This window comes from Pan troglodytes, chromosome 15 (genome assembly GCF_028858775.2).
Source record: "Pan troglodytes isolate AG18354 chromosome 15, NHGRI_mPanTro3-v2.0_pri, whole genome shotgun sequence".
In the NCBI taxonomy this organism is placed as follows: domain Eukaryota; kingdom Metazoa; phylum Chordata; class Mammalia; order Primates; family Hominidae; genus Pan; species Pan troglodytes.
The window spans coordinates 101,600,252-101,624,555 of NC_072413.2; the positions used below are offsets into that span (position 1 = coordinate 101,600,252).

Here is a 24,304-nt window from a genome sequence, read left to right on the forward strand (position 1 = left end):
CTCTAGCCTGGGCAACAAAGCAAGACTCTGTCTCAAAAAAAAAAAAAGTACAGCATGACAACTGTTCATACGGCATTTACATTGTATTAGGTATCATAAGTAATCCAGAGATGACTTAAAGCATATGGGAGGATGCAAGTAGGTTATTTGCAAATATTTGGAGACAAAGCCTTGCTCTGCCACTCAGGCTGGAGTGCAGTGGCGTGATCGTGGCTCCCTGGAGCTTCAACCTCCCAGGCTCAAGCCATCCTCCTGCCTCAGCCTCCCAAGTTGCTGGGACTACAGGCACATGCCACCATGCCTCGCTAATTTAAAAAAAATTTTTTTGTAGAATTTTTTTCTATGTTGCCTAGGTTTATTACAACATTATATTTTATTTTATTTATTTTTCGAGATGGAGTATCAATCTGTCACCCAGGCTGGAGTGCAGTGGTGCAGTCTCTGCTCACTGCAGCTTCCGCCTCTGGGTTCAAGCAATTCTCCTGCCTCAGCCTCCCAAATAGTGAGGACTACAGGCATCTGCCACCACACCCAGCTAATTTTTGTTTTTTGTTTTTTGTGTTTTTTTTTGTTTTTTGAAGCAGAGTCTCGCTCTGTCGCCAGGCTGGAGTGCAGTGGCCCTATCTTGGCTCACTGCAACCTCCACCTCCCGGGTTCAAGCAATTCTCCTGCCTCAGCCTCCTGAGTAGCTGGGACTACAGGTGTGTGCTACCACACCAAACTAATTTTTTTTGTATTTTTAGTAGAGATGAGGTTTCCCATGTTGGCCAGGATGGTCTCAATCTCTTCACCTCAGATCCACCCACCTCAGCCTCCCAAAGTGCTGGGATTACAGGCGTGAGCCACTATCCCTGGCCTGTTGTGTTTTTTTTTTTTTTTTTGAGACGGAGTTTCATTCTTGTTGCCCAGGCTGGAGTGCAGTGGCGCAATCTCAGCTCACCGCAACCTCTGCCTCCTTGGTTCAAGGAATTCTCCTGCCTCAGCCTCCTGAGTAGCTGGGATTACAGGCATGTGCCACCACGCCCGGCTAATTTTTTTTGTATTTTTAGTAGGGATGGAGTTTCTCCATTTCGGTCAGGCTGTTCTGGAACTCCCAACCTCAGGTGATCTGCCCGTCTTGGCCTCCCAAAGTGCTGGGATTACAGGCGTGAGCCACCGCGCCCAGCCTATTACACCATTTTATATAAAGGATTTGAGCATCCTGAAATGTTGGTATCTGTAGGAGTCCTGGAACCAACCTCCTATCGATACCAAGGGACAACTTTTTCATTTTTAGCTATGATAAAGTTTATAAATTAGGCATGAGAGACTAGCAATGATAACTAATAAAATAGAACAAGTGTAACAATATGCCAGCATCTCTAATCTTGTATTTTGCGACCATTACCAAGTAAATAAGGGTTACTCAGACACAAGCACTGCCGTATGACGACAGTGGATCTGATCACCGAGACAGCTGCTGAGTGACTAACGAGTGGGGCGCGTCTACACTGTGGAGGTGCTGGACAGAGGGAGGAGTCGCCTCCTGGGCTGGTCGGAGCAGGACCTTGGGAGGTTTCATCATGCTACTCAGAACAGCATGCAGTTCAAAACTTATGACTTGTTCATTTCTGGAATTTTCCATTTAATATTTTCAGACCCCACTTTACCTCGGGTAACTGAAACCATGGAAAGAAAAACCATGGTTGGAGGGGACGGCTGTGCTGCCACCATCTCCCTTACACAGTTGAGTAAACCGAGGCACAGAAGAAAATGAAGTAGCCCCAGATGACGTAGGAAACGGCAGAATTGAAGGGAAAAGCAGAGCAGGGGGCTGTAGAGTTAAACTGTTCTTCATTCCAGTGGCACCAGACCTGCCCGGGCGGCCAGAGGACACGTGGCTCCTGTCCTGTCTGCCGTGTGGCTAGGGGACAGCCGTGCTTGTGCCGTGCCGTCTGAGTGTTTGTTTCTGTCTGTGGGAATAAAGGGGTTGCCAGACACCCTCCCTGCTCTGTGGAGGGAGGGTGGAATCATGCCTTTGGCCACTTTGCCCACTTCCCCTTGGGCCGGAGCATCAGCATTAGCTGTGCCACAGGGTGGTATGCGCTCTGCTGGAGGTGGCACCTTCAGGGAAAGGCAGTCTGCCGGGGAGGCTAGCGAGCACCCTGGGTAGGAGCTGAGCGTGGCCTCCGTGCCTCCGCATGGGAAATGCTGGAGATGCAGGAGCCCCTGAGCCAGAGCCCAGCGCTCTTACAAGAGACCTCACTTCCTGTTCGGGGACTGGGGCTTCTAAGTCAGAGTGCGCCTCCTGCGCCCTCCACCCTGGATGTGGTTTCATTCCCTGGTCCCTGAACCATAGCTGGGGGGCATGAGACTGTCCCCTGGGCTGTTTTGGGGACCCTACTTCAGGGCAGCCCTGCCACTCCCTGTAACGGGCTGTGGGTCCTGCCGCGTGGCCTTCCTACCTCTCTTGCGTGTGGGTGAGCCTGAGCGTGGCCACCGCCCTGGGAGTGCCACAGAGGCAAGCGGCACTGGTCCTCATGTGTAAACAGCCCCACCAGCACGCGGGGATGGAGTAGTCAGGCCGGGACCTGTCCCAGGAATGGGCAGGCTGTTAACCTAGGACGCGTTCAAGTTAGGACACATTTCATTCCCGTGTAGCGGTGGCTCCCAGTTCCTCCGCAGAACCTGCAGGAGTGTGCGTGATGAAACCCGTCACTCGTTGTGTATGGTAGACATACCTGCCTGGGTCGTAATCACTTGTGAAGAAAATGAATTATGCTGTGACCTTTAGATACGATTCACATACCATAAAATTCACCCTGCCCTTTTTTTTTTTTTTTTTTTTTTTTTTTGAGATGGAGTCTCCTTGTCGTGCCCTGCCTAAATTCACCCTTTTAAACTGTATAATTCCATGGCTTTTAGTAGTCACAAGATTGTACAACTACATCACTAATTCTGAACATTTTCATCACCTCAAGAAGAAACCCCACACCCATTAGCCAGACTCAATTCCTGCCTCACCTAACCCCGGCAGCCCACTTTATATCTCTGGATTTGCCTGTTCTGAACATTTCCAGATAAATGGAATCATACAATATGTGGTCTTTTGTGTCTGCCTTTTTTTCACTTAGGTTCATAATGTTTTCAAGACTTATTTATATTGTCTCATGTATTAGCACTTTGGAGATTTTTTTAATGGCTGTATAATATTCTGTACGGATATACCATGTTTTGTTTATCCACTTACTAGTTGATGAACATTTGGATTATTTCTACCCTTTGGCTATTACGAATTATGCTACTGTGAATAATCCTGTGTATACCTACAGGTGAACTGCTGAGTTAAGAGTCTTTTTGGCCTGGCGCGGTGGCTCACGCCTGTAATCCCAGCTCTTTGGGAGGCCAAGGTGGGCGGATCACTTGAGGTCAGGAGTTCATGACCAGCCTGGCCAACATGGTGAAACCCGATCTCTACTAAAAATACAAAAAATTAGCTGGGTGTGGTGGCGGGCGCCTGTAATCCCAGCTACTCAGGAGGCTGAAGCAGGAGAATTCGCTGGAACCCGGGAGGTGGAGGTTGCAGTGAGCCGAGATTGTGCCATTGCACTTCAGCCTGGGCGACAGAGCAAGACTCCATCTCAAAAAAAAAAAAAAAAAAAAAGTCTTTTTTCCTCCTGAGACCAAATACCTGGTGTCTTCTCTAATTCCACTTCTCCAACTCCTCGACACCAGCTATAGGTGTCCAGCAATTCAGTTCAATTCTGACACTGTCTACTTGGAGTTCATGTCTGATGCCACAGGTTAAAGACCCAGTCCCACAAGATTGCCTCCACTGAGGCAGTCTTTCTCTTTGGATAAATTCCTGTTTAAATCCTTTGCCGGTTGCCAGTCCTGGGCCACTTGTCCCTCTGCCTGACAGGCTATAAATCAGACTATGACCCCCTCCACAGGATTGATAATTTGCTAGAATGGATCACAACATTCAGAATGGTGTTTTACTTACTCTTAGCGGTTTATTATTAAGGATACAACTCAGGGACAGCCAGATAGCAGAGATGCACATGGCGAGATATGGGGGCATGCGGAGCCCCTGCGCCCTCTCTGGGCATGCCATCCTCCCAGCACCTTTTGTTTGTTTGTTTGTTTTTTTGAGCAGGTCTCACTCTGTCGCCCAGGCTGAGTGCAGTGGCATGATCATGGCTCACTGCAGCGTCAGCCTCCTGGGCTCAAGCAACCCTCCCTCCGCCCCACAAAGCACTGGGATAACAGGCGTGAGCCACCGTGCCTGGCCTCCCAGCACCTCGATATGTTCAGTAGCCCGGTTGCTCTCTGAACCCCATGGTTTAGGGATTTTTATGGAGGTCTCATGAGGTAGGCATGGTTGATTAAATCATTGGCCGTTGGTAGTTAGCTCAATCTCTACTCCCTCTCCTTTCCCCGAAACTGAAAGTTTTGAGCTTCCAATCAAGGCTTGGTCTTTCCGGCCCCCATCCCAAAGCTGTACAGGAGCCCACCAGAGCTGCCCCATTCGAACAGGAGCAGCTGCTATCACCCTTCATCACTCAGGAGGTTCTGAGGTTTTAGGAGCTCTGTGCCAGGAACAGGGGACAAAGGCCAAATACCTCTCTATAATGCCACGTGGGTCTTATGATCACGAAGTCTGTGTTTAACTTTCTCAGGAATTACAAAGCTGTTTTTCAGAGTGGCCTGACCTATTTTTTTATTTCCACCAGCAATGTATGAGAGTTCTAGTTTCTCTACATCCTTGTCAACACTTGTTATTGTCTGTGTTTAATAATAGCTATCCTAGCGGGCGTGACGTGGCATGCCTTTGTCTTTCTGATTTCCCATGGTGTTGAGCATCTTGTCATGTGCTTATTGGTTATTCGTGTATCTTTTTTGGAGAAATTCCTGTTTAAATCCTTTGCCCATTTTAAAAGTGGATGATTTGGCCAGGTGCGGTGGCTCACTCCTGTAATCCCAGCACTCTGGGAGGCCAAGGCGGGCGGATCACGAAGTCAGGAGTTCAAGACCAGTCTGACCGATGTGGTGAAACCCCGTCTCTACTAGAAATACAAAAATTAGCCAGGCATGGTGGTGTGTGCCTGTAATCCCAGCTACTCAGGAGGCTGAGGCAGGAGAATCGCTTGAACCCAGAAGGCAGAGGTTGCAGTGAGCCGAGATTGCGCCACTGCACTCCAGCGTGGGTGACAGAGCAAGACTCTGTCTCTAAATAAATAAATAAATAGGATGATTTGTCTTTTTGTTGCTGAGATAAAAGAGTTCTTGGCCAGGCGCGGTGGCTCACGCCTGTAATACCAGCACTTTAGGAGGCCAAGGCGGGTGGATCACCTGAGGTTGGGAGTTCGAGACCAGCCTGACCAACATGGAGAAACCTGTCTCTACTAAAACTACAAAAAATTAGCTGGGCGTGGTGGCGCATACCTGTAATCCCAGCTACTCGGGAGGCTGAGGCAGGAGAATTGCTTGAACCTGGCAGGTGGAGGTTGTGGTGAGCCGAGATCGTGCCATTGCACTACAGCCTGGGCAACAAAAGCGAAACTCCGTCTTAAAAAAAAAAAAAGTTATTTACATATTCTTGATACTCGACCCTTATTAGATGGATGATTAGCAAATGTTTTTCTCCCGTTCTATAGGTTTTTTTCTCTTTTTTTTTTTTTTTGGAAACAGAGTCTCGCTCTGTCGCCAGGCTGGAGTGCAATGGTATGATCTCGGCTCACTGCAACCTCCACCTCCCGGGTTCAAGCAATTCTCCTGCCTCAGCCTCCCGAGTAACTGGGACTACAGACGCACGCCACTACACCCGGCTAATTTTTGTACTTTTAGTAGAGACGGGGTTTCACCATGTTGGCCAGGATGGTCTCGATCTCCTCACCTTGTGATCCACTTGCCTCGGCCTCCCAAAGTGCTGGGATTACAGGCTTGAGCCACCATGCCCGGCCCTTTTTTGTTGTTTTTTGTTTGTTTGTTTTTTGTTTTTGGAGACGGAGTTTCGCTGTTGTTGCCCAGGCTGGAGTGCAATGGCACGATCTCGGCTCATTGCAACCTCCACCTCCTGAGTTCAAGCAATTCTCCTGCCTCAGCCTCCTGAGTAGCTGGGATTACAGGTGCCTGCTACCATGCCTGGCCAATTTTTGTATTTTTAGTAGAGACGGTGTTTCAGCACGTTGGCCAGGCTGGTCTCGAACTCCTGACCTCAGGTGATCCACCCACCTCAGCCTCCCAAAGTGCTGAGATTATAGGCGTGAGCCACTGCACCTGGCCTTTTTTTTTTTTTTTTTTTTAACGAGACAGGGTCTGGCTCTGTTGCCCAGGCTGGAGTGCAGCGGTATGATCATGGCTCACTGCAACCTTGAACTCCTGGGCTCAGGTGACCCTCCTTCCCCGGCCTCTTGAGTAGCTAAGACTACAGGCATGTACCACCATACCTAGCTATTTTTTTTATTTTTTGGAGATTATTTTTTATTTTTTGGAGTCTTATTATGTTGCCCAGGCTGGTCTTGAACTCCTAGTCCCCAGTGATCCTCCTGCCTCAGCTTCCCAAGTAGCTGGGACTACAGACGTGCACCACCACGCCCAGCTAATTTTTGTATTTTTAGTAGAGATGAGGTTTTACCATGTTGGCCAGAATGGTCTCTATCTCTTGATCTTCTGATCGGCCCAGCCCGGCCTCCCAAAGTGCTGGGATTACAGGCATGAGCTACCACGCCTGGACTTTTTTTTTTTTTTTTTTTTTTTTTATTTGGAGTTTTACTCTTTTGCCCAGGCTGGAGTGAAGTGGCATGATCTGGGCTCATTGTAACCTCTGCCACCCCCCACCGGCCCCGGTATTTTTAGTAGAGACAGGGTTTCACCATGTTGGCCCAGCTGGTCTCAAACTCCTGACCTCAGGTGATCCACCTGCCTCGGCCTCCCAAAGTGCTAGGATTACAGGCGTGAGTCACCACATCTGGCTAATATTTGTATTTTTAGTAGAGATGGGGTTTCACCATGTTGGCCACGCTGGTCATGAACTCCTGACCTCAAGTGATCCTCCCACCTTGGCCTCCCAAAGTGCTGGGATTATAGGCGTGACCCACTGCACCTAGCCTATTTTGTATTTTTCAGTGTACACATCTTACACGTCTCCTCTCAAATTTATTCCTAAGTCTTTTATTATTTTTGATGCTATCATAAGTAGAATTGTTTTCTTGATTTCATTTTCAGACTGTTCATTGCTAGTGTATAGAATTACAATTGATGTTTGTATATTGGTCTTGTATATATCCTGCAAGCTTGCTGAACTCATTTATTAGCTCTAATAGTTTTTTGTTTATCCTTTCTCCTTAAGTCTTAATGTTTAAGCTGAAATTACCTTTCAGGTCAGAAAGCAACATTGAATGCAGAAGAAATGGCGGACTTCTACAAGGAATTTTTAAGTAAAAATTTTCAGAAGCACATGTATTATAACAGGTAGGTGTTTGCTCTTTTCCTGAAAATTTGAATAGCACATCCAGATTAGGTAGGAGTGTTTTCTTACCTGAATTTAACAACATTCATGTTTATATCAGAGGTAAAAGTTGCAAGACTTTATCAACTTTTTTTTTTCTTTTTCTTCTTTTTTTTTTTTTTTTGAGACGGAGTTTCGCTCTCTCGCCCAGGCTGGAGTGCAGTGGCGCAATCTCCGCTCACTGCAAGTCCCACCTCCCAGGTTCACGCCATTCTCCTGCCTCAGCGTCCCGAGTAGCTGGGACTACAGGTACCCGCCAGCACGCCTGGCTAATTTTTTGTATTTTTAGTAGAGACAGGGTTTCACTGTGTTAGCCAGGATGGTCTCAATCTCCTGACCTCGTGATCCGCCTGCCTTGGCCTCCCAAAGTGCTGGGATTACAGGCGTGAGCCACTGCACCTGGCCTATCAACTTTATTTTTTAAGTGACTGCAGTGGCTTAAAAAGATACCAATTTTTTTAGGTTGGGTGCGGTGGTTCACACCTGTAATCCTAGCACTTTAGGAGGCCAAGGTGGGCAGATCACCTGAGGTCAGGAGTTCAAGACCAGCCTGACCAACATGGAGAAACCCTGTCTCTACTAAAAATATAAAATTAGCCGGGCGTGGTGGCACATGCCTGTAATCCCAGCTGCTCGGGAGGCTGAGTCAGGAGAATCGCTTGAACGTGGAAGGTGGAGGTTGCGGTGAGCTGAGATCGTGCCATTGCACTCCAGCCTGGGCAATGAGAACAAAACTCCATCTCAAAAAAAAAAAAAGGGGGGGGTTTTAGCTGGTTACAGATAATAATGACCTGTATTTACAGGTGAAATTAATAGGACATGATATCTGAGATTTGCTTTAAAATATTTGTAGGTTGGATACGGTGGCTCACACCTGGAATCCCATGACTTTGGGAGGCCAAGGTGGGTATATCACTTGAGTCCAGGAGTTCAAGACCAGTCTGGGCAACATAGTGAAAGGCTTGAGCTAGGAGGACCACTTGAGCCTGGGAGGTTAAGGCTACAGTGAGCCGAGATCCGGCCACTGCATTCCAGCCTGGATGGCAGACAGAGTAAGACCCTGTCTCAATAAATAAATAAATAAATAAGTAATTAAAAAATATATATATATATATAAAACAGTTACAGAGTTACAAAGCCTGATGGGCAGGTGAAGCCAGACTTCAAGAATGTCGACATGGGCCAGGCACGGTAGCTCACACCTGTACTCCCAGCACTTTGGGAGGCCAAGGCAGATGGATTGCTTGAGCCCAGGAGTTTGAGACCAGCCTGGACAACATGACAAAACCCTGTCTCTACAAAAAATACAAAAATTAGCTTGGTGTGGTAGTGTGCACCTGTAATCCCAGCTACAGGAGGCTGAGGCAGGAGGATCCCGTGAGCCCAGGAGGTGGAGGTTGCAGTGAGCCGAGATCCCACTACTGCACTCCAGCCTGGGCTACAGAGTGAGGCCCTAATAAAAAAAGAGAATATAGATACAGTCAAAGGCTGGATGGACTCAGTGAGGGACAGTCTGACCTAAAGATTAGTCCTGAAATATCTGGATTCCATTTCTAAGGTTGTCATGTATTACTCTGAATTAGTTAAGTCATTCAAACAAGCGAGTATAATCTTTCCCTGGTCTTTGGACACGTAGCTTATTTGCACTGGGCACAGTCTCTGATGGGCTTCATGTTTTCTCTGTGGCACTCAGGTGAAGAGGACCAGCCTTACCCAAGATCAGGCCTTAGAGGAGCCTGGCCCCCACCACCACCTCCTGCCCCTGCCTTCCCTGTGGCAACAGCAGAAGTGTAGCTTGCTTTTACATGTCATAGAATCAGGTCGTTTGTATTAGTGAAATGGAATATGGCTTTTCCTTGAAGAACTGTAATCCCCATGGGCTACCGGTTTTCTTCTCCTGGAAGCGCTTATTTACTTTGGGCACTGCTCCTCATGACAGCATTGCTTAAGTAGGTGGAGATGTAAAGGTGGTTTGCAGGTGGAGAGGAACTTTCTGTCCTGCCATGCAAAGCCTCCAGAGTGGTCGTGGCCCATCACATCCCTAAAATGCTGCCAGCTCGGGAGGCCTGGGGTTTCCAAGGGCTTTCTTGGATCTTTTAGCAAAAATCAAAGGAGTACTTAAGAGGCTGAGGCAGAAGAATTACTTGAACCCAGGAGGCAGAGGTTGCAATGAGCCAAGATTGTGCCACTGTACTCCAGCCTGGACAACTAAGCAAGATGAAAAAACAAAACAAAAAAAAACTCCAAAGGAGGGGCCGGGCGCGGTGCCTCACACCTGTAATCCCAGAACTTTGGGAGGTTGAGGCAGGTGGGTCACGAGGTCAGGAGATCGAAACCATCCTGGCTAACACGGTGAAACCCTGTCTCTACTAAAAAAAAAATACAAAAAATTAGCCGGGTGTGGTGGCGGGCGCCTGTAGTCCCAGCTACTCGGGAGGCTGAGGCAGGAGAATGGCGCGAACCCGGGAGGCGGAGCGTGCAGTCAGCCGAGATCGCGCCACTGCACTCCAGCCTGGGTGACAGACCGAGACTCCATCTCAAAAAAAAAAACACCAAAGGAGGATGATGGTGGCCTCCAGAAACAAGGCTGGAGAGGACTCCAGGCATCGCCAGTGGGCCTCACTCTCAGCCGAGGAGAGGCAGGCCTCTATGAATAGTTTAGCTTTAACAAGGGCGGGGAAAGGGCAAAGCAGTTGAGGCCTGGTCAGTTGAACTCATCCTCAACTGAGAGCCACTTCTGGGCCAGGGCACCAAGCCTCAGTCCCTGCCACCGTGTCACCTGTGCATCCTCTGTTTCTCTACAGAGATTGGTACAAGCGCAATTTTGCCATCACCTTCTTCATGGGAAAAGTGGCCCTGGAAAGGATTTGGAACAAGCTTAAACAGAAACAAAAGAAGAGGAGCAACTAGGAGTCCACTCTGACCCAGCCAGAGTCCAGGTTTCCACAGGAAGCAGATGGAGCTCCTTTCACAGGGGCTCTGAGAAAAACTGGAGCTGATCTCAAGAAGCCCCACATCTTCCTAAGGGGCCCCATGGCCTGTTTGGGGGCAGGGTAGGTCCTGGGGCACTGTGGGCCGCCTGCCTGCTGATGTGGGCTCTAGGCCAGCCTGTTGTCACGGACATGGTGTCAAATAAAGCCCAAGCACTGGGTGCCCATTTCCTGTGTTTCGAATTATACCAATTCAAAACAGAACTATTTAAAAATATTGGCCAGGCACGGTGGCTCACACCTGTAATCCCAGCACTTTGGGAGGCCGAGGCGGGTGGATCACTTGAGATCAGGAGTTCAAGATCAGTCTGGACAACATGGCAAAACCCTGTCTCTACAAAAAATTAGCTGGGTGTGGTGGCACGCACCTGTAATCCCAGCTGCTCTGGAGGCTGAGGCATGCGACGCTTGAACCCAGGAGGCGGAGGTTGCAGTGATCCAAGATCGCACTACTGCACTCCAGCCTGGAAGACCAAACGAGACTCTGTATCGAAAAATAATAATAATTAATAAAGTTTTACTGGAAAAAAAAAGTCTGCTGACGGGAATGATGTGGAAGCTGACTGCCAAGCGATCGGTGTGCTGGCCGTGGGGTCAGCACCACCCTCACTGTGAGTCGTCAGCTGGTGGGTCCTCACAGGCTGCGTCCTGAATGCAGTGCGGTGTGAGGACATGAAAGCAAATGCAATTTTATTGCATGCCAAAAAGTTTAACTTGATTCTTGGTGTTAACTATGTTAGTAGATTCTTCAATGCTATGAGCAAATTAACAAGAAACAGCAGCACTATTTTCCTCTTTTCTTAAACACGAAGGTTAAATGGCCAGGCATGGTGACTCATACCTGTAATCCCAACAATTTGGGAGGCCAAGGCAAGCAAATCACTTGAGCTCAGGAGTTCGAACCAGTTTGGGCAACATGGCGAAACCCTGCCTCTACAAAACATGCAAAAATTAGCTGGGCATGCTAGCATGCGCCTGTAGTCCCAGCTACTCGGGAGGCTGAGCTTCGAGGATTGATTGAGCCAGTGAGGTCCAGGCTGCACTAAGCCAAGATCCTACCACTAGGCAACAGAGCCAGACCCTGTCTCAAATAAAAATTTAAAAAAATAATTTAAAAGGCCAGGCGCACTGGCTCACGCCTGTAATCTCAGCACTTTGGGTGGCCAAGGTGGGCGGATCACCTGAGGTCAGTTCAAGACCAGCCTGGCCAAACATGGTGAAACCCTGTCTACAAAAATTAGCCAGGCATGATGGAGGGTGCCTGTAGTCCCAGCTCCTTGGGAAGCTGAGGCGGGAGAATAGCATGAACCCGGTAGGTGGAGGTTGCAGTGAGCTGAGATCGCGCCACTGCACTCCAGCCTGGGCGACAGAGCAATACTCCCATCTCAAAAAAAAAAAAAAAATTAAATGATTGTGATATGTGTTACTTTTGGTCACAAATAAATTGTAATTAAGATTATTCTGGCCGGGTGCGGTGGCTCACGCCTATAATCCCAGCACTTTGGGAGGCCGAGGTGGGCAGATCATGAGGTCAGGAGATCGAGACCATCCTGCCCAACATGGTGAAACCCCGTTTCTACTAAAAATGCAAAAATTAGCTGGGTGTGGTGGCGCGTGCCTGTAATCCCAGCTACTCGGGAGGCTGAGGCATGAGAATCACTTGAACCCAGCAGGCAGAGGTTGCAGTGAGCCAAGACTGCGCCACTGCACTCCAGCCTGACGACAAAGCGAGACTCCGTCTCAAAAAAAAAAAAAAAAGATTATTCTAGGCCTGGCATGGTGGCTCACGCCTATAATCCTAGCACTTTGGGAGGCCGAGTGGGTGGATCACTTGAGGTCAGGAGTTTGAGACCAGCCTGGCCAACATGGTGAAACTTCGTCTCTACTGAAAATATAAAAATTAGCCAGGCGTGGTGGCACATGCCTATAGTCCCAGCTACTTGGGAGGCTGAGGCAGGAGAATTGCTTGAACCTGGGAGGCAGAGGTTGCAGTGAGCTGAGATAGTACCACTGCACTCCAGCTTGGGTGGCAAAGCAAGACTCCATCTCAAGAAAAAAAAAAAGATTGGCCTGGCACAGTGGCTCACGCCTGTAATCTCAGCACTTTGGGAGGCCGAGGCTGGCGGATCACGAGGTGGAGAGATCAAAACCATCCTGGCCAACATGGTGTAACCCCAGCTCTACTAAAAATACAAATATTAGCTGGGCATGTTGGCGCACGCCTGTAGTCTCAGCTACTTGGGAGGCTGAGGCAGGAGAATCACTTGAACCCGGGAGGCAGAGGTTTCAGTGAGCCGAGATCGCACCACTGCACTCCAGCCTGGGTGACAGAGCAAGACTCCATCTTAAAAAAAAAAAAAAAAAAGATTATCCAGCTGGGTGTGGTGGCTCATGCCTGTAATCCCAGCACTTTAGGAGGGCGGATCACCTGAGGTCAGGAGTTCGAGACCAGCCTGGCCAACATGGTGAAACCCCGTCTCTACTAAAAATACAAAAATTAGCCGGGTGTTGTGGCAGGCGCCTGTCATCCCAGCTACTCAGGAGGCTGAGGCAGGAGAATTGCTTGAACCTGGGAGGCAGAGGTTGCAGTGAGCCGAGATCGTGCCACTCACTCCAGCCTGGGTGACAAGTAAAACTCTCTCTCCAAAAAAAAAAAAAAAAAAAAAGATTAACCCAAAAATTTGTATGCTCAAGTTTTTTTTTAATTAGGTTAATATAATTGTGACAGCCATATTCAAATAAAGTATTTCTGTGGGCTTTTAAATAGTTACAAAATAAAGCTTATCTCAGTGATGTGGGTTTTTGGTTTTTTTGTTGTTGTTTTTTGAGACGGTGTCTTGCTCATTCGCCCAGGCTGGAGTGCAGTGGCGCGATCTCAGCTCACTGCAACCTCTGCCTCCCAGGTGCAAGCGATTCTCCTGTCTCAGCCTCCCAAGTAGCTGGGACTACAGGTACGTGCCAACACACCCAGCCAATTTTTGTATTTTTAGAAGCGACAGGGTTTCACCATGTTGGCCAGGATGGTCTTGATCGCTTGACCTCACGACCTGCCCACCTCAGCCTCCCAAAGTGTTGTGATTACAGGCGTGAGCCACCGCGACCAGCCCAGTGATGTGTTTTATACCACTTTTCCCACAAAATGCATGTTTGTTAAAATTCCAAATATTTTAAATATTTTAATTTGGAGTTTAAAAGCAAAATAATATTGAGTCTCTTTCTCCCACTTTGTGTGTTGGGTGGTCTTTGTAGAAACTGATTTTTTACCTGCTCATATTCACCCAAAAAAAGGAGCTGGATGTGGCTATCAGAAGTTCAGCAGGACTCACGAGGGCTATCTCAGGTCAGTGAAAACAGGATATCTAATGCCTTTTCCTCTTTCTGTTTTGTTTTGACACGGAGTCTCGGTCTGTCACTCAGGCTGGAGTGCAGTGGCATGATCTCTGCTCACTGCAGGCTTCACCTCCCGGGTTCAAGCAATTCTCCTGCCTCAACCTCCAGAGTAGCTGGGATTACAGGTGTGTACCACCACGCCTGGCTAATTTTTGTATTTTTAGTAGAGATGGGGTTTCACCATGTTGGCCAGGCTGGTCTCAAACTCCTGACCTCAGGTGATCTGCCCGCTTCAGCCTCCCAAAGTGCTGGGATTACAGGTGTGAGCCACCGAACCCGGCCTTCCTTGTTTTTATTTAATCCTAATAATGTACCGGAAGCTGCACCTGCCTGCAAGCCTCAGCTCCCTTGATGCCATCCCGTAGCTCTGGCGGAGCCCCCAGCAGGGCTCCAGTTGGCGTCAGGTACAGCATTTGCTCTGCGCAAATGCTGGAGTTATAATGATTAATAGAAGCATCTTCAAAAAAAACCTCCCCAGGGAAAGGCCGCCGTGTGGGGAGCATCTTTAGGAGCTGCAGCTGGAGGACCCGGGCCTGCCCACACACATGCTGCTCTTTAAAGGAAGCGGAATTGCATCAGGGCTACGGAGAAGCCTTGCCTTGGGGCAGCAGTGCTACCCTGCTTCGATCTTTTGTGCCTAAGAGGACAAAGCTTGAGAGCTGTTTTCTGACAAGCCCTTTAGTCTGCTTCCAGCATGGGGAAGTGGCTGCTTCCAAGCCTTTGTGCCTCAGGCACACGCTGAGCCTTCCGCCCCCAGCAGAGGAGTGAGCCACAGAAGGCCCTTTGTTCTGTACATTTGCAAGGAGTATTTTAGACTTCTGATTAATGGAGAAACCATGCAACTCCTGGCAGATTGTATGACAGTTTTCTGTTTGCTGATTATTTTTATTTTTGCTACCAGCATTATTATTTTTATTTTTTTATTTTTTTAAGAAAAACAGCAACAAGGCCGGGTGCAGTGGCTCACGCCTGTAATCCCAGCACTTTGGCGTGACCCCCGCACGAGGTCAGGAGTTCGAGACCAGCCTGGCCAGTGTGGTGAAACCCCGTCTCTACTAAAAATACAAAAATTAGCTGGGCCATGGTGGCGCGTGCCTGTAACCCCATCTACTCAGGAGACTGAGGTAGGAGAATCGCTTGACCCCAGGAGGCAGAGGTTGCAGTAAGCCAAGATCGCACCACTGCACTCCTGCCTGGGCGTCAGAGCGAGCCTCCGTCTCAAAACACAATCAAACAAACAAACAAAAAACAGAAACAAAAATAGCTCTATTCTGCTGAGATTTTTAAAGTTAAAATTGTAACAGTGTGTCTGGTTAGGAAATCGGAGCAGCATAGGAAGGAGTAGATGACAAAGGAATAGGCTTCCTTTCTAAATCCATAATTAATTTTCCTGAAGGTGAGGCTGGAGGTTCCTGTTCTGAAAGCCCCCTTATTGGAAGGCAGCCAGTAGAGTTTGGGGTCTGGGTGCTGCTGGCATTTTCCTCCCCGTGGCCCACTGGGTTCGCCTTCCCAGAGTCTTATTAGATTCCCTCTCAGGCTCCCCCATGCTTGCATTATCTTTTTGCCTTTTAACGTAGATCCCTTCTGAACGGTGTGCTACAGCGCCTTCATTCCTTTCCAGAGTATTTTCCTCTGTGATGCATGCTCTGCAGTGGGTCAGCTTTTGTCGTGGATGGCTGAGCGCGAGGCTGAGCCACCCCTGCCTCCTGGTGGATGTGGGCCGCACCCCTCCAGCCGGTCCCACCTGCCGACCAGCTGTTCTGGTGGCTCCCTCATCTATAGGCTGCAAGCGTTTGAAGGGAGGAGGTGTGGGGAATGGTTAAAATCTGTCAACGTTTATTCAGCCGAGAAATACTGAGCACCTGCTCTGCTGGGCACAAGGGCCCCGATGTTGGGAGTTCATTGTTGCTCCCCCTGCACAGACTAGCAGGATTTAAAGTAAGAGAAAAAAGCCAGCCACATAATGTAGACCCCACCAGAATGTTTTACAGAATCAGCTGATCTGACTCATGTTTACATTCCCAGTTAATCATAGATTTCAATTATATTCTTTTTTTTTTTTTTGAGACCGAGTCTCGCTCTGTCCCCAGGCTGGAGTGCAGTGGTGCGATCTTGGCTCACTGCAACCTCCACCTGCTGGGTTCAAGCGATTCTTCTACCTCAGCCTCCCGAGTAGCTGGGACTACAGGTGCGCGCTACCACCACCAGCTAATTTTTGTGTTTTTAGTAGAGACAGTGTTTCACCATATGGGCCAGGCTGGTCTCAAACTCCTGACCTCATGATCCGCCTGCCTCGGCCTCCCAAAGTGCTGGGATTACAGGCTTGAGCCACCGTGCCCAGCCTATTCTTAACTTTCAATTGCAGAAGCCTCTCTGCTCACAAGGTCCAGCAATTACATCTGAGTGCTCATTAATAAAAATGATTTCTTGCTATGTCACAATGAAAGCACTGTGAAATTAATAGCCAAGTTTTAAGACATGAAATTTTTTTTGAGACAGGGTCTCACTCTCTCCCCCAAGCTGGAGTACAGTGGCGCACTCTCCGCTCACTGCAACCTCTGCCTCCCAGGTTCAAGCGATCCTCCTGCCTCAGCCTCCTGAGTAACTGGGAGTACAGGCACTGGCCACCACACCAAGCTAATTTTTATACTTTTTGTAGAGACGGTTTCACTATGTTGGCCAGGCTGGTCTCGAATTCCTGGGCTTAAGCGATCTTCCCACCTCATCCTCTCAAAATGCTGGGATTACAGGCATGAGCCACTGCTCCCGGCCAAGACATGAAATTTCAAGTAGGGATGTACATACCATTACAGGAGCCCTTCAAGTCACCTGTCATACTCCCTACCCGGCCTCATCTATCTGGAGCCTCAGGTGTAGCCTAGAATGCCCTCACAACCACTCCCCACTGCACAAAGACACGGCTCCCCTATGAAACCGCAGTCTCCCCTGGCTGGACAGGTGCTCCTGCTCTGTGCCCCTCAGTGCTCTGGACAAGCCTCAGTGATTTACAGAACTCTGGCCAGGCAAGGTGGCTCATGCCTGTAATCCCAGCACTTTTAGGAGTCTGAGGCAGGTGGATCACCTGAGGTCAGGAGTTGGAGACCAGCCTGGCCAACATGGTGAAACCCCATCTCTACGAAAAATACAAAAATTAGCCAGGCGTGGTGGTGGGTACCTGTAATCCCAGCTACTTGGGTGGCTGAGGCAGGAGAATCACTTGAACCTGGGAGCCAGAGGTGGTAGTGATCTGAGATTGTGCCACTGCACTCCAGCCTGGGAAACAGAGAGAGACTCTGTCTCAAAAAAAAAAAAAAAAAAAAAAAGCCTGGCACAGTGGCTTATGCCTGTAATCCCAATATTTTGGGAGGCCACTGCAGGCAGATCACGAGGTCAAGAGATCAAGACCATCCTGGCCAACATGGTGAAACCCTGTCTCTACTAAAAATACAAAAATTAGCTGGGTGTGGTGGCGCACATCTGTAGTCACAGCTACTCGGGAGGCTGAGGCAGAAGAATCGCTGGAATCCGGGAGGCGGAGTTTGCAGTGAACCTTGATCGAGCCACTGCACTCCAGCCTGGCAACGAGCGAGACTCCATCTCAAAAAAAAAAAAAAAGAGTCTGGATGCAGTGGCTCACGCCCGTTATCCCAGCCCTTTGGGAGGCCAAGGTGGTCGGATCACCTGAGGGCGGGAGTTCGAGACTAGCCTGACCAACATGGAGAAACCCCATCTCTACTAAAAATACAAAAAATTAGCCGGGCATGGTGGTGCATTCTTGTAATCCCAGCTACTCAGAGGCTGAGGTAGGAGAATTGTTTGAACCCGAGAGGCGGAGGTTGCGGTGAGCCAAGATCACGCCATTGCACTCTAGCCTGCGCAACAAGAGCAAAAGTCCATCTCAGGAAAAAAAAAAAAGAAAAGAAAAATTCTAGATTTACAGAACCCACTCGGCCGTCCTGTCATTGGTGATGTGTCAGCCTCTCCACACACACCAGCATCTGCCTGGGGGGGCGTGAGTCATACTCATCTCGGGTATCCAGGAGCCTCCCACTCGGAGCACTTGCTCCATGAATGAATGCAGAGGCTCATGGGAAGAGGAGTGTAGTGAGGATAGATTGTGCTTGCCTGGCATTTCTGGGGCCCAGGCCTCCCCATTCTGTGCCCATGTGGCTCTAGAAAGGCCAAAGCCACCTCCTCTACAGAGCTGGGCACACTAGCCAGCATAGCTGGCCAAAGCTAGCCCAGGCCTTCCCAGAGCAATGAGGAAAAAAGACCCAGCACTTTCTTCCCAGGGGGTTCTGAAGTCAAGGGTGTGAGTCTGGTAGTGATCCTGCCCAAGGATGAAGTCAACTCTGCAGAGCAGTGCTGAGAAATGGAAAGAGGAAGATTCCAGACAGGAAGGGTGGAGTGCCTGGATCCAGCCATGCCTGGGGCCTCAGATCACCCTCCAACTTTGAGGTATTTGCTTGAAATTTGATTCAAGTTTCTTTACCTGCACCCCAGAAGCCTGACTGACCCAGATTACTTCAAATAGCACGTGCCTAGAGCGGACTCTGAGGTCTCAGTTCTTGGGGTGGGGGTAGTAAAGGGGGTGGTGTGATCCGAGTACATTTCAATCAACATCCAGTTGGCTCTGAGTCCCGGGGTCCACCTGAAACCAAGCCAGGCTGGCAGAGGCCATGAGCCCATCTCTGGGCCTGACCATCAGAGGCATCCCCAGTTGATTTCGAACAGCCTGAGACACCCTCTGGGAAGGGAGTGTGGGTGCCAGGAGTCTGTAATGAGATAATCATCACACAGTGAGAAGGAGAGGTCATCCCAGTAAGCATCTGGGGGGCTTGGGATGCTGGCACAGTGCAAGAGGCCTGTCCCTCGGGGATTCTTAGCGAATGAGCCTTGTCACTTGAAAATGAATGTGCCATTGTAAAGAACTCAGGCAGGGGCGGTGGTTCATGCCTGTAACCCCAGCACTTTGGGAGGCCGAGGCAAGCAGATCACTTGAGGTCAGGAGTTCCAGACAATCCTGGCCAACATGGTGAAACCCCTTCTCTACTAAAACTACACAAAAATGGCTGGGTGCGGTGGCTCACGCCTGTAATCCCAGCACTTTGGGAGGTCGAGGCAGGTGGATCACCTGAGGTCAGGAGTTCGAGACCATCCTGGCCAACATGATGAAACTCCGTCTCTACCAATAATACAAAAAATTAGCTGGGCATGATGGCAGGCGCCTGTAATCCCAGCTACTCGGGAGGCTGAGGCAGGAGAATCACTGAAACCCGGGAGGCAGAGGTTGCGGTGAGCCGAGATCGTGCTGTTGCACTCCAGCCTGGGCGATGAGTGAAACTCCATTTCAAAAAACAAAAAAATTAACTGGGTGTGGTGGCTCGTGCCCATAATCCCGGCTACTTGGGAGGCTGGGACGGGAGAATCTCTTGAACCCCGAGATGGTGGTTTCCATGAGCTGAGATCACGCCACTCCAGTCCAGCCTGGGCGGTTGAGCGAGACTCCATCTCAAAACAAAAACAAACAAAAAATTAGCCAGACATGGTAGTGGACACCTGTGGTCCCAGCTCCTGGGGAGGCTGAGGCATGAGAATCACTTGAACCCAGGAGGCAGAGGTTGCAGTGAGCCGAGATCTCACCACTGCACTCCAGTCTGGGCGACAGAGCGATACCCTGTCTCAAAAAAAAAAAACAAAAAACAAAAAACAAAAAACTGATGCCACTACACACCTGTTAGAATGGCTGCTGACATACAAAACATTGACTGCTGGGTGAGGTATCAAAGCTCCAGCATCAGAAAGTGGTCCACTCGAGGGTTGGTAAGAAAAATTTACTTGCGACAGTATAGGTTTGAAAAAGGAACGTTTGGCCTGATGTGGTGGTTCAGGCCCGTATGTAATTCCAACATTATGGCAGGCCGAGGCAGGCGGATCACTTGAGATCAGGAGTTCCAGACCAGTCTGGCCAACGTGGCAAAACTCTGTCTCTACTAAAAATACAAAAATTAGCTAGGCGTGGTGGTGGGCACCTGTAATCCCAGCTACTCGGGGGGCTGAGGCAGGAGAATCACTTGAACCCAGGAGGTGGAGGTTGCAGTAAATGGAGATCGCACCACTGTACTCCAGCCTGGGTGACAGCAAGACTCTGTCTCAAAAAAAAAAAAAAAAAAAAGAAAAGAAAAGAAAAAGGAACGTTTTATTGGAAAGAAAGAACACTGAAGAAGAGGGCATCAAGGTGCCTCAGTAACAGAGGACCGAGTGAGCTTCGGTGGATTTTTCCTTAGGGGCATTTATGGACCTTAAGGTGGGAGCTTAAGGGTAATTTGAACCATATTAGCGATGCAGGTCATGATAAATAATTACATTTGTAGACATTTGGTGCCTTAATGTCAGCAAGGGTTTCACAGTGAGTTCTGACATGCATGCATTCTGGAGAGCTACAGAAATTGTAGTTACTTAGATATTTTGGGGAAAGGGCCGGGCACAGTGGCTCATGCCTATAATCCCAGCACTTTGGGAGGCCTAGGCAGGTGGATCACCTGAGGTCAGGAATTCGAGACCAGCCTGGCCAACATGATGAAACCCTATCTCTACTAAAAATACAAAAAATTAGCTGGGCATGGTGGTGAGTGCCTGTAATCCCAGCTACTCAGGAGGCTGAGGCAGGACAATCACTTGAACCCGGGAGATGGAGGTTGCAGTGAGTCGAGATTGTGCCATTGCACTCCAGCCTGTCTCAAAAAAATAAAAAAAAAATTTAAAAAGAAATTTTTGGGAAAGAAACCTAGGACCAGATCCCTGCTTTAGATAATAGGGAAGCCTAATTACTTTTGAATTCCTCAGATAAGAAGTTTTGTTTCTGGATGGCCTTCCTGATGATCACCACCAGGTGATCTTTGCTCTCCAAACAACACCAAATGCAGGTGAGGGTGGAGCAACAGCTCGTTCATTGCTGGTGGGAACGCAAAATGGCACAGCCACTGTAGAAGAGTTTGGCAGTTTCTTACAAAATTAAACATACTCTTATCATGCATTCTAGCAATCATGCTCCTAGGTATTTATGCAAATGAATCGAAAACTTACTATTATTATTATTTTTTTCTTGAGACGGAGTCTAGCTCTGTCGCCCAGGCTGGAGTGCAGTGGTGGAATCTCGGCTCACTGCAAGCTCCGCCTCCCGGGTTCACACCATTCTCCTGCCTCAGCCTCCTGAGCAGCTGGGACTACAGGCGCCCGCCACCGCGCCCGGCTAATTTTTTTGTATTTTTAGTAGAGACGAGGTTTCACCGTGTTAGCCAGGATGGTCTCGATCTCCTGACCTCGTGATCCGCACGTCTCCGCCTCCCAAAGTGCTGGGGTTACAGGCGTGAGCCACTGTGCCCAGCCAAACTGAAAACTTATATCCACACAAAACCCTGTACCTGGATGTTTATTGCAGCCTAATTCATAATTGCCAAAATTTAGAAGCTATGAAGACAGCCTTCAGTTGGTGGTACATCCAGATAATGGAATATTATTCAATACTAAAAGGAAACAAGACATGGAGTAATTTTTTTTGAAACAGGGTCTCACTCCGTTGCCCAGGTTGGAGTGCAGTGGTGCCATCTCGGCTCACTGCAATCTCCGGCTCCCGGGTTCAAGCAATTCTCCTGCCTCAGCCTCCTGAGCAGCTGGGACTACAGGCGCCCGCCACCGCGCCCGGCTAATTTTTTTGTATTTTTAGTAGAGACGGGGTTTCACCGTGTTAGCCAGGATGGTCTTGATCTCCTGACCTCGTGATCTGCACGTCTCCGCCTCCCAAAGTGCTGGGGTTACAGGTGTGAGCCACTGTGCCCAGCCAAACTGAAAACTTATATCCACACAAAACCCTGTACCCGGATGTTTATTGCAGCCTAATTCATAATTGCCAACATTTAGAAGCTATCAAGACAGCCTTCAGTTGGTGGTACATCCAGATAATGGAATATTATTCAATACTAAAAGGAAACAAGACATGGAGTAATTTTTTTTGAAACAGGGTCTCACTCTGTTGCCCAGGTTGGAGTGCAGTGGTGCCATCTCGGCTCACTGCAACCTCTGGCTCCCGGGTTCAAGCAATTCTCCTGCCTCAGCCTCCTGAGTAGCTGAGACTACAGGCGCATGTCACCATGCCCTGCTAATTTTTTGTATTTTTAGTAGAGACATGGTTTCACCATGCTGGCCAGGCTGGTCTAAAACCCCTGACCTCATGATCCACCCGCCTCAGCCTCCCAAAGTGCTGGTATTACAGGCGTGAGCCACCACACCCGGCCAGGGGAATCTTAAATGCATATTACTAAGTGAAATATGCATTTAGCCAATCTGAAAAGGCTACATACTGTACAATTCCAACTGTATAACATTGTGGAAAAGGCAAAACTATGAAGACAGTAAAAAAATGAGTGGTTGCCAGGGGTTAGGAGGGAGCAGGATGAACAGGCAGAGCACAGAGACTTTTTAGGGCAATGAAAATATTCTGGCCAGGTGCAGTGGCTCACCCATGTAACCCCAGCACTTTGGGAGGCCGAGGCGGGCAGATCACCTGAGGTCAGGAGTTCGAGACCAGCCTGGCCAACATGGCGAAACCCCATCTCTACTAATAATACAAAAATTAGCCGGGCATGGTGGTGCACACCTGTAGACCCGCTACTAGGGAGGCTGAGGCAGGAGAACTGCTTGAACCCAGGAGGGGGAGGTTGCAGTGAGTGAGATTGTACCACTGCACTCCAGCCTGGGCAACAAGAGCGAAACTCCATCTCAAAAAAGAAAAACAATTGCCTGGCATGATGGCATCTGCCTGTAGTCCCAGCTACTTGGGAGGTTGAGGTGGGAGAATCAGTTGAGCCCAGGGAGATTGAGGCTGCAGTGAGCCAAAATCATGTCACTGCACTCCAGCCTGGGAGACAGAGTGAGACCCTGTCTCACAAAATAAATAAAATTGGCCGGGCATGGTGGCTCATGCCTGTAATCCCAGCACTTTGGGAGGCCGAGGTGGGTGCATCACCTGAGGTCAGCAGTTCAAGACCAGCCTGGCCAACATGGTGAAACCTTGTCTCTACTAAAAATACAAAAAATTAGTTGGGCATGGTGGAGGCTGCCTGTAATCCCAGCTACTCGGGAGGCTGAGGCAGGACAATCGCTTGAACCCAGGAGGTGGAGGTTGCAGTGAGCCAAGATCTTGCCATTGCACTCCAGCCTGGGCAACGAGCGAAACTCTGTCTGAAATAAAATAAAATAAAATAAATAAAATAAATTTTGGCTAGGCACAGTGGTTCACGCCTGTAATCCCAGCACTTTGGGAGGCCAAGGTGGGCGGATCATTTGAGGTCAGCCAGACCAGCCTGGCCAACATGGTGAGACCCCGTTTCTACTAAAAACACAAAAATCGGCTGGGCATGCTGAGGTAAGAGAATCGACTGAATCCAGGAGGCAGAGATTCCATTGAGCCAAGAGCACACCACTGCACTCCAGCCTGGGTAACAGAGTGATACTCTGTCTCAAAACAAAACAAAACAAAACAGCAGCTGGGCACCATCGCTCACACCTGTAATCCCAGCACTTTGGGAGGCCGAGGCAGGCAGATCACTTGAGGTCAGGAGTTTGAGAATAGCCTGGCCAACGTGGTGAAACCCCATCTCTATTAAAAATACAAAAATTAGGCCAGGCACAGTAGCTCACGCCTGTAATCCCAGCACTCTGGGAGGCCGAGGCGGGCAGATCACAAGATCAGGAGATCAAGACCATCCTGGCTAACACGGTGAAACCCCATCTCTACTAAAAAATACAAAAAATTAGCTGGGCATGGTGGCAGGCGCCTATAGTCCCAGCTATTCAGGAAGCTGAGGTAGGAGAATAGCGTGAACCCAGGAGGCGGAGCTTGCCGTGAGTCGAGATTGCACCACTGCACTCCAGCCTGGGCAACAGAGTGAGACTCCGTCTCAAAACAAAACAAAACAAAGCAAATACAAAAATTAGCTGGGCATGGTGGTGGGCGCCTGTAATCCCAGCTACTGGGGATGCTGAGGCAGGAGAATGGCTTGAACCCAGGAGACCCAGGAGGCGAAGGTGCAGTGAGCCGAGATCATGCCACTGCACTCCAGCCTGGGTGACAGAGCAAGACTCCATCTCAAAAAAAAAAAAAAAAAAACCTGGGCACGGTGGCTTATGCCTATAATCCTAGCACTTTGGGAGGCCGAGGCGGGCAGACCACCTGAGGTTGGGAGTTCAAGACCAGCCTGACCAACATGGAGAAACCCCATCTCTACTAAAAATACATAATTAGCCGGGCTTGGTGGTGCATGCCTGTAATCCCACCTACTTGGGAACTTGGGAGGCTGAAGCAAGAGAACCGCTTGAACCCGGGAGGCAGAGTTTGCAGTGAGCTGAGATCACCCCACTGCACTCCAGCCTG

The 24,304-nt window shown here is 49.1% G+C and overlaps 1 protein-coding gene across 4 annotated transcripts in view; it reads left to right on the forward strand.

Annotated features, from left to right (window-relative positions):
- Window positions 1–24,304, forward strand: part of LOC736782 (cytochrome c oxidase assembly factor 8) — a 46,772-nt gene that overhangs the window by 17,046 nt on the left and 5,422 nt on the right. For 2 of the 4 annotated variants that reach the window (XR_008538951.2, XM_016926793.3), the window contains 2 exons: window positions 7,365–7,455; window positions 10,297–11,015. Coding sequence is in view for 3 of the 4 variants with exons in the window: in XM_016926793.3 (XP_016782282.1) it covers window positions 7,365–7,455; window positions 10,297–10,402 (197 nt within the window). In the remaining variant the exon portion in view is untranslated. Of the gene's footprint in view, window positions 1–7,364; window positions 7,456–9,185; window positions 11,016–24,304 lie in introns of those variants that run through there. The other 2 variants (XM_016926794.4, XM_054665848.2) reach the window with 2 other exon arrangements.